General features: G+C 50.8%; 1 protein-coding gene across 1 annotated transcript in view; it reads right to left on the reverse strand.

Moving 5' to 3' along the window:
* The window catches only part of Nat10 (N-acetyltransferase 10), a 40,340-nt gene that overhangs the window by 7,595 nt on the left and 17,519 nt on the right, over window positions 1-15,226 (reverse strand). Inside the window, exons 9-21 of the mRNA XM_006975896.4 lie at window positions 14,057-14,190; window positions 13,160-13,253; window positions 12,948-13,046; window positions 9,175-9,311; window positions 6,431-6,555; window positions 5,905-6,055; window positions 5,322-5,418; window positions 4,394-4,510; window positions 3,485-3,586; window positions 3,317-3,391; window positions 2,664-2,780; window positions 1,816-1,949; window positions 1,588-1,636 (exon numbers count right to left, since the gene is read on the reverse strand). Coding sequence (XP_006975958.2) covers window positions 1,588-1,636; window positions 1,816-1,949; window positions 2,664-2,780; window positions 3,317-3,391; window positions 3,485-3,586; window positions 4,394-4,510; window positions 5,322-5,418; window positions 5,905-6,055; window positions 6,431-6,555; window positions 9,175-9,311; window positions 12,948-13,046; window positions 13,160-13,253; window positions 14,057-14,190 — 1,431 coding nt within the window. The remainder of the gene's footprint in view (window positions 1-1,587; window positions 1,637-1,815; window positions 1,950-2,663; window positions 2,781-3,316; window positions 3,392-3,484; window positions 3,587-4,393; window positions 4,511-5,321; window positions 5,419-5,904; window positions 6,056-6,430; window positions 6,556-9,174; window positions 9,312-12,947; window positions 13,047-13,159; window positions 13,254-14,056; window positions 14,191-15,226) is intronic.

A 15,226-nucleotide genomic window follows, 5' to 3' on the forward strand; every position in this document is an offset into this window, starting at 1 on the left:
TCTGGACTCCCCTACATTCACAAGGTCTCAACTGCATGACAGCACCTAATGGCTTTCTGCTGCACAGCACTGAGAACAACACGGCAGAGACAAGTCAGAGCGAGCGAGCGAGCTGTTCATGGCACAAGGACACAAGACACCCTCCGGCCCATGTGGCTCACTGGTTTACATCCTTCCTGCACGCAACTGCCGATTCAGATCCCTGTGTGGACAAGCAGCAGCCCACCTGCCACCAGCTGCCGCCCGCACTCACGTCTCCAGCAGGCTCACTTCAGACCTCACGTGGACACTCGCCGCTGCCCTTGCACACCAGCCTTGCACTCTCCCAAGGCCACACCCCTTACCCCTTCAGCACTGTGGGCTGAAAACGGACGCAATCAGACATCCTCACTGTCTCAGTTGCTGTACCCACACATTCTTGCCCTCCTTAGGGAGGGATGAGGTGCTACTGATTCTCCAAATCCCGGGTTTCAGCCTCCTGGCCTCCCCAGGCCTGCACCCCTGCAGAGAACCTCCGTGGTGAACAAACACACATCAAGAATCTTCCACCCAACAAGTCCTCTCTCGTGTCCAACCCCCACAGCTATCTCGCTCCCCCCCCCTTCTGGAAAGAATGTCTATTCATGCCTGTATCCACACCTCCCATCATCTCCAATGGGCACCAAGGCCTGCTCCATCAGAACACCAGTGCTGGCAATCCAGTGGTCACCTGTCCGCTTACTCTATGTGATTCCAGGAGCTTCTAAGAATGCATCCCTTCACTGAGTGCACGCTGCCTCGAGATGCCATTTTAGTGCTGGGGACAGGAGTGAACAAAGAACCCGATGCCACACAGGCTTAGGTGTGTGGAGGACCAGGGTGAGCACTGGACTTCCAGGGCCCTGCTTGGAAACCACAGGAACACACCAGGAAACGTCTCTTGTTTTGTTGTGGTGTATCGGATGGCTTCAAACTTCCACTTCAGAACGAGATTGCTCGGAGCATTCTCCCCAGACTCCATCTCCCTCCACCCCAAGCACCTTCTTCAGTCCTGGCCCCTTCCAGACACCTGGCTGAGGTTTAAGCTGCAGTCCAGGTGACTGTGCTTCAATCAGCACTGAGGACTTCAGAGCACAAGCCACTCTGAGCAGTGCCTGTGTGTTCTGCTGTTTGCTATTTCTATCTGTTGGAAAACAAGCTTCACAGCTGCCCCATGCACTGGCTGCTTCTCCACAGGCACTAAAACATCATGTGAACTCACTGCTGTCCGCCTCTCTCCTTCAAAATCCACAGAACCCAGTTCTGCCGTACAAACTCAGGGAGATTCCAGCCTGCAGAGTGAGCCTACACACTGACAAAGCCCGTGTGCACCCCTGCCACTTTATAATGAAGCGCACAGCCAAGGATGCACCAGACCTGTCAGCTGTCACGGAGGAATCATTTTGTGACACCTGCCTCTGAAAGAGGATAGCTGTTTGTCTGTCCATCAGAGGAATCCCTTGCAAAAGCACAGGAACACCCGCCCAGGGCACAAGCAAGGAGAGACCGACGCTCTGTGCCGACTGCAGATACAAACCCAACCCCTGCTCTGCCCTGAGCCTCACTCACTGGGGTCTGTCTCAGATAGACAGGAACAAAGCCGGCTCGTTTCCAGAACCTACAAAAAAAGGAAAGAAGGGGGGGGGGTCACCATTTATGCCCTCTGTGAAGCAGCTGAGAGACTAAGAGAGAAGGGCCAGGAGGAGCACAAGGCAGCGGACATCAACACAGACCCCACCGCCCACAAAAATGTCCTCTTCCACTGCTATGCGCTGGTGCCAGAGAACAGGCACTTACTTGAGAAGCCTGGGGGTCAGTCCATAGGAAACCCCCAGGTAATCCAAGCGCTCTGCAGGCCTCTCCTTCAACTTGAAGAGTAAGGGAGGCAGATCCTTGCGGGGAGTGATGACTTCTTCCAACAAGCTAACGGCCTAGGAAGAGAACACCATCCCCTTAGCAAAGCAAGAGTGGACAGTAGGGTCTCAAGCCGTCCAGTACACCACACAACAAAACAGAGATCTCTGAGTGTGTTCCTATAGTTTTCAAACAGGACCCCAAGAGTCAAGTGATCACCTCCAGTACTCCACACACCTAAGCATGTGTGAAATCACAGCGTCCCCACGCTAGAACACAAGGAAAGACCACCAATTTAGCAATGCCTAATACACTTTAAAAGGGACAGAGGTAGGGTTCTGAAAATGCAGCATGAAATTCAGTCTGTCACCTAGCACCTCTGTGACCTCCGATCCGAGAGTAACCCACCTGAGCCCAGTGCTAAATCAAAGCCCACAAGCTCACCCCAGGCAGCTCTCCCATGGGCATCCAATACAGATCTGTGACGGTCTCTAAGTCACTAGTGCAGGCCCCCTTAAGCAAGGCAAGTGGACCGCTGTCACCTGGATTAGTGCCAACAGAGGCCGCTGGAGAGGAGTTTCTCCAACTTGCCGGGCAGCACACTGGCAGGCTGGTAAGCCATACTCCACTCCCAGAGTTTCTGCTGTGGCACCAGATGACGCTGGTGACTAGGCTGAGACACTCTACCAGGGCTAGGGTGGAGAAAGTGGCTGGCTGCCCAAATGGCTAAGAGCCCAAAGACCCATCCTCCTCTCAGTCCCAGGACTGGAGCTCCGCCGGCAGAGGCTTACCTCACTGCTCACAGTGTGGATTTCTTGTGGTGTCTCAAAGACCTTTTCCTCCAGACAAGGGAACCTGCCTTCATAGTACATCTGAAGTAGCTGCAGGGCTCGGCTGCCATAGCCCATCTATGAGCACACACAGGAAAACAGAAGAGGGAAGTCATTCTCAGTCTGTCTCAGTCATGTTGTCTTGCTTCTAAAGCATTTGCTCCAGGTCAAACTGCATTTTGAACAAAGTTATCAATAAAACCCAACGCTGGCAAAGCTGGCGCTGGTGTGCCTGAGTTCTTACGTCAGACTAGCGCACCAATCACAGCCCGCTGGCAACCCAAGTCTAAGGATGCGGGCTGTGCCATGGTCAGAGAGACGCTTCTCCAGCTGACTCCTCAATGAGGCTTGCACAGCGAAGAAGGCAATCCCAGACCATCATCTGCTTCAACATGCCTGGGTCCTAACGTGGGAAAAGGTCTATCTACCACCAACCTCACCCACCTGCCCACCCCAAGCTCTGGCTAAATTCTCCAGAACCAAGTACACCTAAAATGTTCCCGCCGTAAGCACCTGAATAAAAATTCAGGCACACAGGTACACTGCCCTAAGAAACTGCCAGGAGCCCATCAAACAGCAGCACACAAGGTCTGACAGGAGAGAGGACGTGTTACCCCTTGATAATCCGGGTGAACAGCAATTCGAACAACCCGTCCACCAGAAAGGCCTCCGAAGTCTGGATCCTGAAACTGTGGGAGACACACACCAGGGGCTTAGCACCACAAACACCCCCTGGCAGTCGGCCTGCTCACTTAGACAGCCAGGGACAGCCCCTCCCTTACCTGTTCCGACACTGTCCACGGAATCAGGTCCCCTGAAGCCTTCTTGCCTCGAGACAGGCTATTCAAAATGGACTGGCGAGAAATCTCTCCTTCAAGGCACACCTGGGGGAACAAGCCAGGAAGGCATGAGCTAGCCCGGATCCCAAGCATAAATCTGTGTGTCTCGGTGTCGGTTCTCTAAGCCACTGTTTCTACCCCGGGGCTCAAGCCCAACACTGACTACCAGAGGCTTCATTACTGTGTCGAAGGTTTTTACTAACTCACAAGGCACCCAAGAACAAAAGCCAGAGCACGAAAAGGTCTCCATGGAGGTCAAGCAGCACGTGTCACCTAAACACACACCAATTAAGGCATAGGATATACATGCAGCTCTATATGGAGCAGCACAAATTCCAGAGAACCCAAGTCCGCGACAGGGAAGCGGTGAGACAAATACTGTCTGATCATGTCATGAAGCCCACGTAGCTTTAAAGGTTACGGAGATTACCAACACTGACACACTGCAGCCAAGTCGGACAGCTATAATCCCAAGTTTATGGGGGGAAATGGCAGATGTATATGCACATCCGAGTGAGAGAGAGAGAGAGAGAGAGAGAGAGAGAGAGAGAGAGAGAGAGAGAGAGAGAGAGAGAGAGAGAGAGAGAGAGCGCGAGCGCACACATACATACATACATACCAGGAATTAAACTTCTTTCTCCATGTAGCCTTTAAGTTTACAAGAATCGGGCAATGCTTTTGTAATAAAGAGGAAAAAAGCAGTTCTGCCTTTTCTCCAACCATGAACAGGTTTCTGAGAATGTCAGCTTTCTCCAGTGCATGTCCTTACTGCCTCAACTGACCTAGATCCAAGTCAGGGACCCACATGAATGCCCAAACCAATGCCACACCACGCTTCTCTCTGCTCTGTACCTGGACAACTGCAAGCACTTCCGGCAGGGCATTCTGGGTCGGGGGCACGGGTGGCAGAAGGCAGAAGAGGTGGTGGGCAGGCGCGTCAGAAAGCATCTGCAGATCGTTGGGAGAGTTCTGGGGGGCACACACATGGGTCAGTGCGACGACTCCTTACATCCTCCTTCACTCCTGTGGGTGACGGCAGCTCCAAAGCCTCCCAAAGCCCCTTTCCACCACCGTGCAAGCCAGTGGGGTTGCACAGGCTGCAGTGGGGTTGGCCTCCCGCCCCTGCCGGCTTGTCCTCCCGGGCTCCATGCTGAGGTCATGGAGCAGAAGTTATGTGGCACTGTTTATTTCACAACTGAGAAGTAAAGCTCCTCCAGAGGAAAGGCTACTTGCTATTTCAGGAAAGCATGCCACCACAATTAAGACCAAGTCTTCAGCCTCCCCTCAAAGGCTGTTCATGAAAATGCCGGAATACCCAGCCACTCGGGAAGCAACCTCCCAAGCCGCTGTTTGCTCTTGTGTTCCCCTCCACCAAGTCAGAGTCCCGCTCCTTCGTTCAGGAGGAGGCGCTGGCCTCGGGCCAGAAAGCACCTGGGGCTTCAGGTGCTGATCCCACTTCAGCCCATCGCTTCGGGCAGTCTGCGGGCTGGCAATACCAGTGCCCTTAAGAGCAACACTGCCCCCACCCTCCAGCTCCCACTCATTGACTCTGAAACACTGTGTCCAAAGTCTGACCCAAACCACACAAGCTGTAATAGGGAATCTGACCCTTCCAAAAGATCACTGGACCCTGCCAGCTTCGACACATTTAAGTCCCAATGGAATGGCCACCGAGACCCCTGAGGAGCAGGTGTGGGAAGAAGACATGAGGATTGCTCGTACTGAAGGGCACGTCAGAGCAAGTGGTGTCAGAGCAAGTGGTGTCAGAGCAAGCGGTCACCTTGTAATGAGAAGCCACATAGAGGGCCATGAGCCGCTGGAGGAAAACTTCAGAGGCCTTGTGGTAGCAGAACAGAGTATCTCTGTTAACGTAGTAGCTGCTCTGGAGTTAAGCAACAGAACAAAACCACAGAGAACCCAAAACAAGACACACCAGAAAAAAGTCTCCCCCAGTTTGAGAATAGCATTTCCCCCATGTTAAGGAATAGGAGTCCAGCGTCCTGAGCGGAAACTACAGTGGAGAAGCCTGAGAAACAAAATTAGAAAATGTTCCTCAAAAAAAAAAAATAATAATTTAAAGGCCCATGCCTTTAATCCCAACACTTTGGAGGCAGAAGAAGGTGAGTTCAAGGCCAGCTTGGTCTACAGAGTTCCAGGACAGCCAGGATTACACAGGACACAATGAAATGTCTCATTTCATTGCTCATTGTTTTGCTTGGGCTGGCCCTGAATTCGTGGGTCCACAACCGCCTGCCTCAGTCTCCCAAATCAAGGCAGGGACTACAGGGACCTGCCACTGCACTGAGCCCAACCCCCTTTCTCCAAGTGCTTCAGCCCCTCACAGGGCCAGAGACAGAGGATACAGCTCACAGGCCTCGGGCAACGGGCAGCCGGAAACTATCCGGGTGATGTTGAGGCAATCCAGGCAGAGCAGGTCATTCAGCCACTTCTCTACTGCATCCCCAGGGGCGTATCGGATTGACTCTTGGAGGGAAACCTCGTGCAGTGTCCGAGCTGTCACCCACAACACGTACAATTAGAGACAATTACTCATACAGCATCTAACAGCAGTAAGGATATTCCACTTGATCTGGGACACAGTATCCAGATATCCATGGCTCCAGAATTTAAAGTGAGTGATTTAAGGTGTTTTGGGTTAGATTTCACTCAGCTCTAACCCCAACCTAAAAGATTCCTACTAAGTCAATATACCCTACCCGTATCTTTGAGTAGGGACCAAAAGGCCCCAGGAGTCTGAAGACGCAAGTCAAGTTCCCACTTGGCAACTGGACTACAGTTCCTCTCAAAAAAGCTGTAATGTCCTAGGACTCATCAAGTTTTGGTACTGCCCTGAGTCCTAGGGCAGATGGTGCGAGGCCTGCGAGGTACCTGAGGCCAGTCTGGCCGTTGTTGTGGTCTTATTCTCAGCAGTGCTGCTGACCTGGCTCTGGGCACTCTGCTGACGCAGCTGCTGAATGAGTTTGAGGGACAGTGACCGGCCAGTGCCCTCGTACCTAGAGAAAGACAAAGACAGTTAGACATAAGGTCCCCAGTCTACTGTCCAAGCAGAGATCTCCAGATGAAATCAAGACAGCCTTGCTCATCTGAATTTCCAGCGCAGCACACATCTGTCCCAAGGAGAGCCCTAGGAGATGAACCAAGATGTGACTTGGCTAGGAACCATTCAGGCTCACAGTCAAGCCCTAGTAGGGACTTCAGCACCTTTGGGTGGGGAACCTGATCATCCTCATCCCCAAAGGGGATTGTCCTACACATCTCACAGGACTGTGGTCTGAGAACAAGGTCTGAAAGACACTGTAAACAAAGCATTTGGCCACTGAAACTGAACAATGCTACACAGTCACTCTCAGTCGGTTCTCCTAGAAGTTACGTGAAGATATGAACTGAGCCCTTTTCACATGTGGAAAATCAAACAAATCTATCACCCAAGTGATTCTTTTTGTAAGATTTATTTGCTTTTATTTAATGAGTATAAATGTTTGCTTACATGTATATATGTGTATCAGTGCATGCCTGGTACCCACTGAGGCTAGAAGAGGGCATCAGATGCCCTGGACACGGAATTACAATTGGTTTTGAGCAACGCCTGGGTGCCTGGAATGGAATCGAGTCCTCTCCACGAGTGGTCAGTGCTCTTAAGCGCTGGGCCATCTCTCCTGGCCCTAATGAGTCTTTCTATTACCTTCCCCTAAGAGGTGATAAAGGGCTCAAGGGGTTAAGTGAGGCCTGAGTTTGGATCCCCCGAACCCACGTAAAACAAGGCTTGGGAGCATGTCTGGAATCCCAGGCTCCAACAACAAGATGGGAGGCAAAGACAGGAGAGTCTCTGGAAGCTTGAGAGGCAGCTAGCCTGGTGTATGTAGCAGCACACAACAACAGGCTGTCTCCAACAAGGCAGTGGGCTAGGAATAATACCAGAGGCAGTACACACACACACACACACACACACACACACACACACACACACACACAGACAAATAAAAGTAGGGGCTAGAGAGGTGGCTCAGAGGTTAGAACACATGTTGCTCTTGCAAAGGACCTGGGTTCACTTCCCAGTACCCACCTGGTGACTCACAACCACCTATAACTCCAGTTCCAAGGGCTAGACGGCTCAGGAGGGGAGGAGGCGCTTGCCACCCAGCCTGAAGGCCAGCCTGCTCCTCCAGGGCCCGCATGGAAGGAGGGGAGAGCAGACTCCCACACGTCGTCCTGACTTTCACATACTTGCCCCTGGTTAGTACTGGAGCAGGCAAAGCACATCACAATAAAGATGTCTTTAACGGTGAAAGCCTAGGGCTGCAGAGATGGAGCAACCATTACCAAGGCTAGGCTTACAACTAAAGGTAAGCCATCTGTTTTACTTAAATACTTTTGGTGTTAAGTAGTCACAGTTATAAATCTGAAACACAGAATTCTCTCTTGAAGTGTGATTTCTGTACAGAAATCTTTTCAATACCGAATATACATTTTTACTGACCTGGAGAAATTTCACAATACATATGTAACAACAGTATGTAAACTTTATGTTCTTGTTCAAAATGAAAGAGCAGGCCAGTGTAGTGACACATCCTAGCACCTAGGAGGCAGAGGCAGGCAGATCTCTGAGTTCAATGCCAGCCTGGTCTGCATAGTTAAGACCCTGTCTCAAAACAATAAACAAAATAAAAAGTAAATAAATGAGAAAATAAATGCACAGGACATACACACAAACTTTCCACATTGCTGGGATGAGGGGATTTCTCTTTCCTTTTTTCATGTGTGCTTCTGTGTATGTGGTCTACACGTGGTACATGCATAAGCGTGTATGAGTGCATGAGACTGCGTGTATGCACGTGGAAAGCAGAGCAGGACAGGGGGGGTTCCCTCCTTTGCTGTTGGCTGCTCTGCCGTCTTGACAGAGGCTCTCATCCCCGGAAGGCCACCACATCACCACCCCAGTGAGGCTGCTGCACAGTGAGAGCTCAGGATCCAACTGGCTGGGCCTCAAGCCCTAGACCCTGCCAACAAGAGGGTTACAGCCATGTCTAGCTTTTCATGTGGATGCTGGGAAGTCAAAAGGAGATCCTTATGCTAACAAAGCAAGCACTCTTATACACTGCACCATCTCCCCAAGCCCTACTTTTTGAAATTTCTAGGTGCCAGGGATTAAACCCAGGTCTTGGCAATAGTAAGCTCGCATTCTATCACTGACTTTTTTCCTTTTGCTTGCTACCTAATTCCTGTCGTTTTTCTATGTCAAGGTGAATTATCTATTTTAAAGTCTTAAGAATAACAGTGTAAGCCTGTTTTAATGCTAACTATAGCTATTTTAATATTCCATTTCCACATCCTAAGGTATAGGACATTGGAATTGCTACCAGGCACGTTTTAAAGCCTGAGCATACTTAGACAGGAGGCAGGAATCACATAGGCTCCAAAATCCTACGATCTCATGGCGCCCACTTAACATCAGACCAGCAGAACAAGTTAAGAGGCAGCTCCTGCTGAAGAAGCCCCAGGAAGAACGGAGCTGCCCAGACTCACACTGAGACCGAACGGCTCGGCACGGCCAAACTCGTCAGCTTCTTTACCTTTCAATTCATCTGCAAGATCACAGCCAAGAGTAACCTTACCCGTTGATGGTAGAGGCCATGAAAACCAGGTAGGGCCCGAGCAGGCTCTTCACTAGGGGGAGGGGAATAGCGGCAGCTTCATCAATGACAACGAGCTCAGCCTGGCCCAGCTTCACAGCATCTGCAGGATGGATGTACTGTGGGGAAGGAAGATTCAGACTGTCAGTGTGGCCACCAAAATCCACCATACCCAGCGGCTAAGGACCTCACTGTCCCCTCCTCCTATCCAGCAGGTCAGGAATGACATGGGCTTCAGGCGGGCCCCCTGGGACCAAGCATTTCACTCTCTGATTATGTGACCCTGAACAGAGCCTCAAGTTCTTTTTCCTACAAAACAGAGGAAAGGGGTGGAGAGGCGGCTCGGTCTGTGAAGTATTTGCTGCATAAACTCGAGGGCCCGGGTTTGGAGCCGGCCCAACACCACAGGAACGCAGCACACAGACCTGCAATCCCAATGGGCAGGGGACAGATGAACTGCCTGGGGCTTGCTGGTCAACCAGTCCAGCCCAATCTGGGGACCCAAGCTCAGCGAGTGAGAGCAACCGAGGAGGATACCCAACGTGGACCTCTGGCCTGCACACGGACTCATCTGTATATGCTCATTCATAAAAATATGCACACAGCATGCACACACACACACACACACACACACACACACACACACACACACACACACAGATACAAGGAAATACCTACTCAATGGCTGCTAAAGGAAGAAGCAAGCTCATTGTGTAAAAGCCTGGCTTACAGAACTGACCGACTGACAGTAGCTACATTCCTTTCCCTCATTTGTCTCTTGTTTTTCTTCAGCCTCAGATTAGGGGAGGCCAGTGGTGAGAGGCACAGCCCTTTCTGCATGTGACATGGGTCTTCCATCTATGTGCTGTGTTCTCTGTCCCGACGCTAACAACCTCTGGTGTGGTAGGCAATTTCCAGACTACTCTTATTTATTTATTTTTTTGGTCAGGGAAAGCAAGGGGGTTGTCATGTGGTCAGGCTAGCCTCAAACTTGCCATGTAGCCGAAAATAACCCTGAACTAGAGTGTGGTGATATATTGTGTACCCCAATAAAGCTTGCCTAAGGATCAGAGGACAGAGCCAGCCACTAGATTAGACAGAGAGGCCAGACAGTGGTGGCACACACACCCTTAATCCTATCACTCGGAGGCAGAGATCAGGGTCTGGATCTCTGTGAGTTCAAGGCCACACTGGGAACAGAGCCAGGCAGTGGTGGCACACACCTTTAATCCCAGTACTGGGAAGCACACACGCCTTTAATCCCAGGAAGTGACGGCAGGGTGGAGAAGGTATATAAGGCCTGAGGAGACAGGAAGACCTTTTCAGGTGAGGACCCAGAGGAATTCGGTCAGTGGATTCGTGGAGTTGGTGAGGTAATAGGTTGGCTGTGGCTTGCTCTGCTTCTCTCATCTTTCAGCTTTCACCCCAATATCTGGCTCCAGGTTTTTATTAAAAGACCATCTAGATTCGATCAACACTAGAGATCCTCTTTCCTAAGTCCACATTGTTCCTTTTCCCATCCCCCACTACCCATCCCCTCTTCCCTTTCCTCTCGTCTAGTCCTTAAGTACATAAACAACCCATCGGTTTCTTTGGGATAACCAATGAAATAATTAAAGATAATTTAATTTCATAAACAATCAGAGAACTGTGGGAGACAGCATGCAGACAGACAAACCCAAATTCTTGGAATGGACATGATGTACAGATCTGTAAACCAGCATTTAGGACGTGAAGCCGGAAGTCTCAGAAGTCCAGGGCTCCACAGTGAGTTAGGGTCAGTCTGAGTGACATAGGCAGACTCTGGCTCAAACCAAACCAAGTAACAACCAGAACAACAACCAGGTGTGAGGGTTCACACCTGATATCAGGAAGCTGAGACAGGAGGACAGTGAGTTGGAGATCAAACACAACAAAAACAAAAACTCATAGCTGCTGCACCATACCCACAATGGCTGTGGCCCTAAGAAAATAAAAACTCAACCCAAAAAGTGATATGAAGGTAACAGAACAACACTGTAAAGGAGAATTTGGAAAAATCCCACAAAACTAGATATACACACATCTAAGTCTAAAGCTCAACAATTCAATACTTGTTCTAGAAAACAAAACAAACACAAACCCTAGTTCCTCACCCAACACTTAAAGGTGCATCAGTCTGACTTGCAAGCGTCAATCTAGAGATCTGGCACCAGATGCAGAATAAAAAGGTGGACAGGGGCAGGGCAGTACATGCCTGCATACAGGGCAGACACCAGACACCAAGAGCAGACTGCCACGCTGGCCATCCGAGCGCTAGGCTGGTCTCTGTGCTCTCCTACAGGCTTGATCAGGAGAGGAAGAAGATCGGGCTGTTCTGGAGGTGACTGGATCAGGGAGAGAGAGCTGCCCTCCTCACTCCTGGTCTCACATCTTCCATGGGACCCCACGTCTTGATTCTTAACTAAACAATCACCTCATAAAAGCACAGAAGTGGCCTCCAGCGAGCGCCTGTTTCAATCTAATGCTCTTCTTTTTTCTCACTCTCCAGCCCAGAAAGGACACACTTGGAGTCTTAGAAAGCAAGTCACCTCCTCTGCACTCACCCAGAGTCTACACACAAACAGAATCTTGTAAAGAAAGGGGGTTGGGTTACACAACTTTAAAGAGAAACCAGGGCGGAACTAAGGCATTTCAGGGAAATGCTTTCCTTCTCTGGTTTGCATATACTTCCTGAGTTTTAACAGTTCCCTGTAATCTGGGGGCCAGCAGCCCACCCTACCCCAGTTTTCCCCTCAGCTGAGGTCATCTGGCAACCGTGGAGGAAATGGGCAGGAAGAAGAGACCAGGAAAGGGGCTTCAGAGACGGCTCAGCAGTTAGGAGTCCTGGCCGCTCTCCCAGGGGACTCAGGTTCAGTCCCAGCACCCACACTGGTAGATCCAACCATTTTTAACTCCAGTTCCAGGGGACCCAGAGCCCTCTTCTGGCCTTAATGGGCACCAGACACATCTGTGGTACATACATGCAGGCAAACACCCACACACATTAAATAATTTTTTTAAAAAAGGAATCTACTAAAACTAATAAAGAACCTTGGGGTCAAGGCATCAACACTGGTGTTAGTCGTCCGCCTATCCCTCCTTGGCAGGTCTACTCACTGCTTCTGCAGGCTAAAGTTCAAGGACCACAAACTGCCAAGTTCACTCGGCTCGCTTCCCATGCCAATCTAACTTCCAAAGCAACCAATGAATCCATCCAGCAAGAGCCAGTGAGTCTCGGTGCCTCTGCGATCCTGACGCATGATGCCTCGTAGAGACTGAAGAACACTGAAGCCTTCAGACAAATGCAGAGCATTTGGGCTTACAGAGTGCTCGAGATTTATGGAGCTCTCTGGAAAATGCTGTTTGAAAGGGAAATGGAGCATTGGCAAAGCCGCAAAGACCCCAGCACACTCCGCAAAGCTCTTTCCCCTTTGAAATGGTGATATTGTTGTTCTAGCTACAGATGTCCTATTTCAACACCTACAGTAACTCAGCAAAACCTGAACTGATTAGAACCACAGTTTTTTTCACTCATTAGCATACTCTCAGTCCCATTCATCTCACAGTCAAGAGACAAACTGTACTTTTCAGTCCTACTACATGCATTTCTATTAGAAGACCTGAATAGTCTTCTTCACATTCAGCTGAAAATCTGCAACAGGGTTCTCCCACACCACTGCTAGGTCCACACAGCAGGGCCCTGGCCCACAGATCAGGACTGAGATGAGCCTCACCTGAATAGTCTGCCTGTGTTCTCGGAACACGTTGACCCTGATCACCGCTTTATTAAACTCGGGGTTTAGAGACTGTACGATCTCGTAATCCAGGTGCTCCTGGTGAGAGAGAGTCAAACAAGTTACAGAGACTCGCTCCTGAGAAGGCGAGCACTCCACAGACCACTGGGCCTTTTCTGCATTACAGCAAAGGTCCTACCCTACTTTCCTACCTGATACTGCAGAGCATCAAATCCTTTAAACACAAATTCAAACAGGGTGTGCAGGTTATCTGGGCTTGGGGAGGTGACAAAAATATTGGAATACCTGCAGAACGAAAGAAAAGGGGGGGGGGTTAGAAATAAGGAGACTTAGCACAGACGATAGATACAAGCAGGGTATGGAGGTGCTGGTCGCAAGCCCTGGCACACGCTACCTCATCAGTTGGGGTGCCGAGTGGCAGAGTAGGAGAAGAGCTGTCAGCATGCAGAACCCACACTGTCCCCAGCCAGTCCTGACCAGAGGACAGCCTCACACTCATCACTAGCCAGGCTATTTTGAAACGATGAAGTCATGGAGCTCAGCTCAGTGGGCACTTAGGCCAGGGCCACAGCTCTGCCAGCAGCAACTTGCTGGGGGATCCTGGGTAATTATTAGAACTCCCTGGGCCTTGGTTTACAACCCATACAAAATGCCCGCAGAACTATCACCAAGGCAGATCGCCCATGCAGGACAATGGGTTGTAGGTCCCTCATCTAAGCTAGCAAAGCACACCAGGCAATTACATAAATACCCGACAAGGACAGAAAACAACATCTTACTGAAACAAGACCGACAACCAACCAAGATCCTAACACAGTTCGCTTGTATTTGCTCAATCAGCAAAGCTGGTCACAGACACTCATGCTGACAGCTGTTCTTTGCATCCGTGCTTGTTCAAGGGAAGCAGCAAACAGAGCGCCCTGGTACTGCCTCTGCCCAGTGGGCCTCTCAAGGACCTAGGGGAACAGTGCTGCTGATTCCACACAAGTACCCGAGACCTAGACAGAAGTCACATGGTGACCAGCCCTGATGAGGAACCAGACAATTGCACCAGGCTCCCGACCCAAACACCCATGAAGAACCCTTACCCGAATGCCACTGCCCCAGCAATAGCCAGGCCCAGGGCTGCAGACTTGCCCCGTCCCCTGGCAGCGGTGAGTGCCACAGTACTCCTCAGGGTCTTCTCTGAGATCCCCTCAATGAATTTCAAGACAGCTTTGGCCTGTGTAAAGGGAAACGTTAAGTGAACACCCAGAAGGGCTCCAGGTTCAGCTCTTACCACCACCGTCTGTGTGTAGAGGCCAGGCTGATGCCGAGGCCAACCCAAGGGCATCAGTTCCTAGAGGCCAGAAAGCAGTGCTCAGCACCTACGCTTCTCACCCCTCTCACCCCTCGGTCAGCTCCGCAGCTCTGTCAAGACCAGGACCAAGCGAGTGCCCGCGGCTCTGGTTTCTGTCTCCCCCGTCGACCCCTCCCCACACGCCCTAGTCTCAGGTACTTGCAGCCATTGCTCTACAGCTTCACCCACACCAGGCAGCTCAGACTTAAAGCTCGGGCAGAACAGGTCCCCAGACCTGCATCTCTTAACTTCCCCAGCTGAGTGTAACTGTCCAATTCTCTGTGCTACACATCCCCTCAGGTTTCTCACCCAACCCCGATTTTCTACTACCCCCTTTTGGGGACCCCTTCAAAACAGAGCCCTGCCGTTCCTCATGTCCTCCTCTCCAGCTCTGCTCACAGCCCCCTCCTGTCCCAGCTCACTCCATCCCAACAGCAGCTTCATAATTACCCTTCCTGCTTCAACCCACATCCCAGCACAGCCTGAAGTCAGCGCAGCAGCCAGAAGGTCCTTTTATAACCTTGGGGATGCTTCCACGCTGTGCTAAGAGACACACAAAACTCTCCATGTCACCATCTCTCAAGCCACAGGCCTCCCAGTGGCCTCAATAACCTCCATCCCCCCGGCCACTCCTTGCTGAGCCCTGCTGGCCTCCTTGCTGGTCCCTAAACACCCAGACCACATCCCTGCCTTAGGCCTATACAGTTGTGACCATTCTGCCCGGGGACTCTTTCCACAGCTCCTTCAGGGCTTTGTGCAAATATCCCTTCTAAAATACTCCACCCCTCACCACTCTATCTAGAAGCTTCGGATATGCCCTAGGCCTCTAGGCTACCTTTCCCTTTTCTCTGCTCTACACAGCACTTTCCAGTAAACCATATGATTTGCTAATTTCCTCCACACAGAATCTGTCTCATCC

The sequence above is a fragment of the Peromyscus maniculatus genome, chromosome 4 (assembly GCF_049852395.1).
Source record: "Peromyscus maniculatus bairdii isolate BWxNUB_F1_BW_parent chromosome 4, HU_Pman_BW_mat_3.1, whole genome shotgun sequence".
Taxonomy (NCBI): Eukaryota; Metazoa; Chordata; class Mammalia; order Rodentia; family Cricetidae; genus Peromyscus; species Peromyscus maniculatus.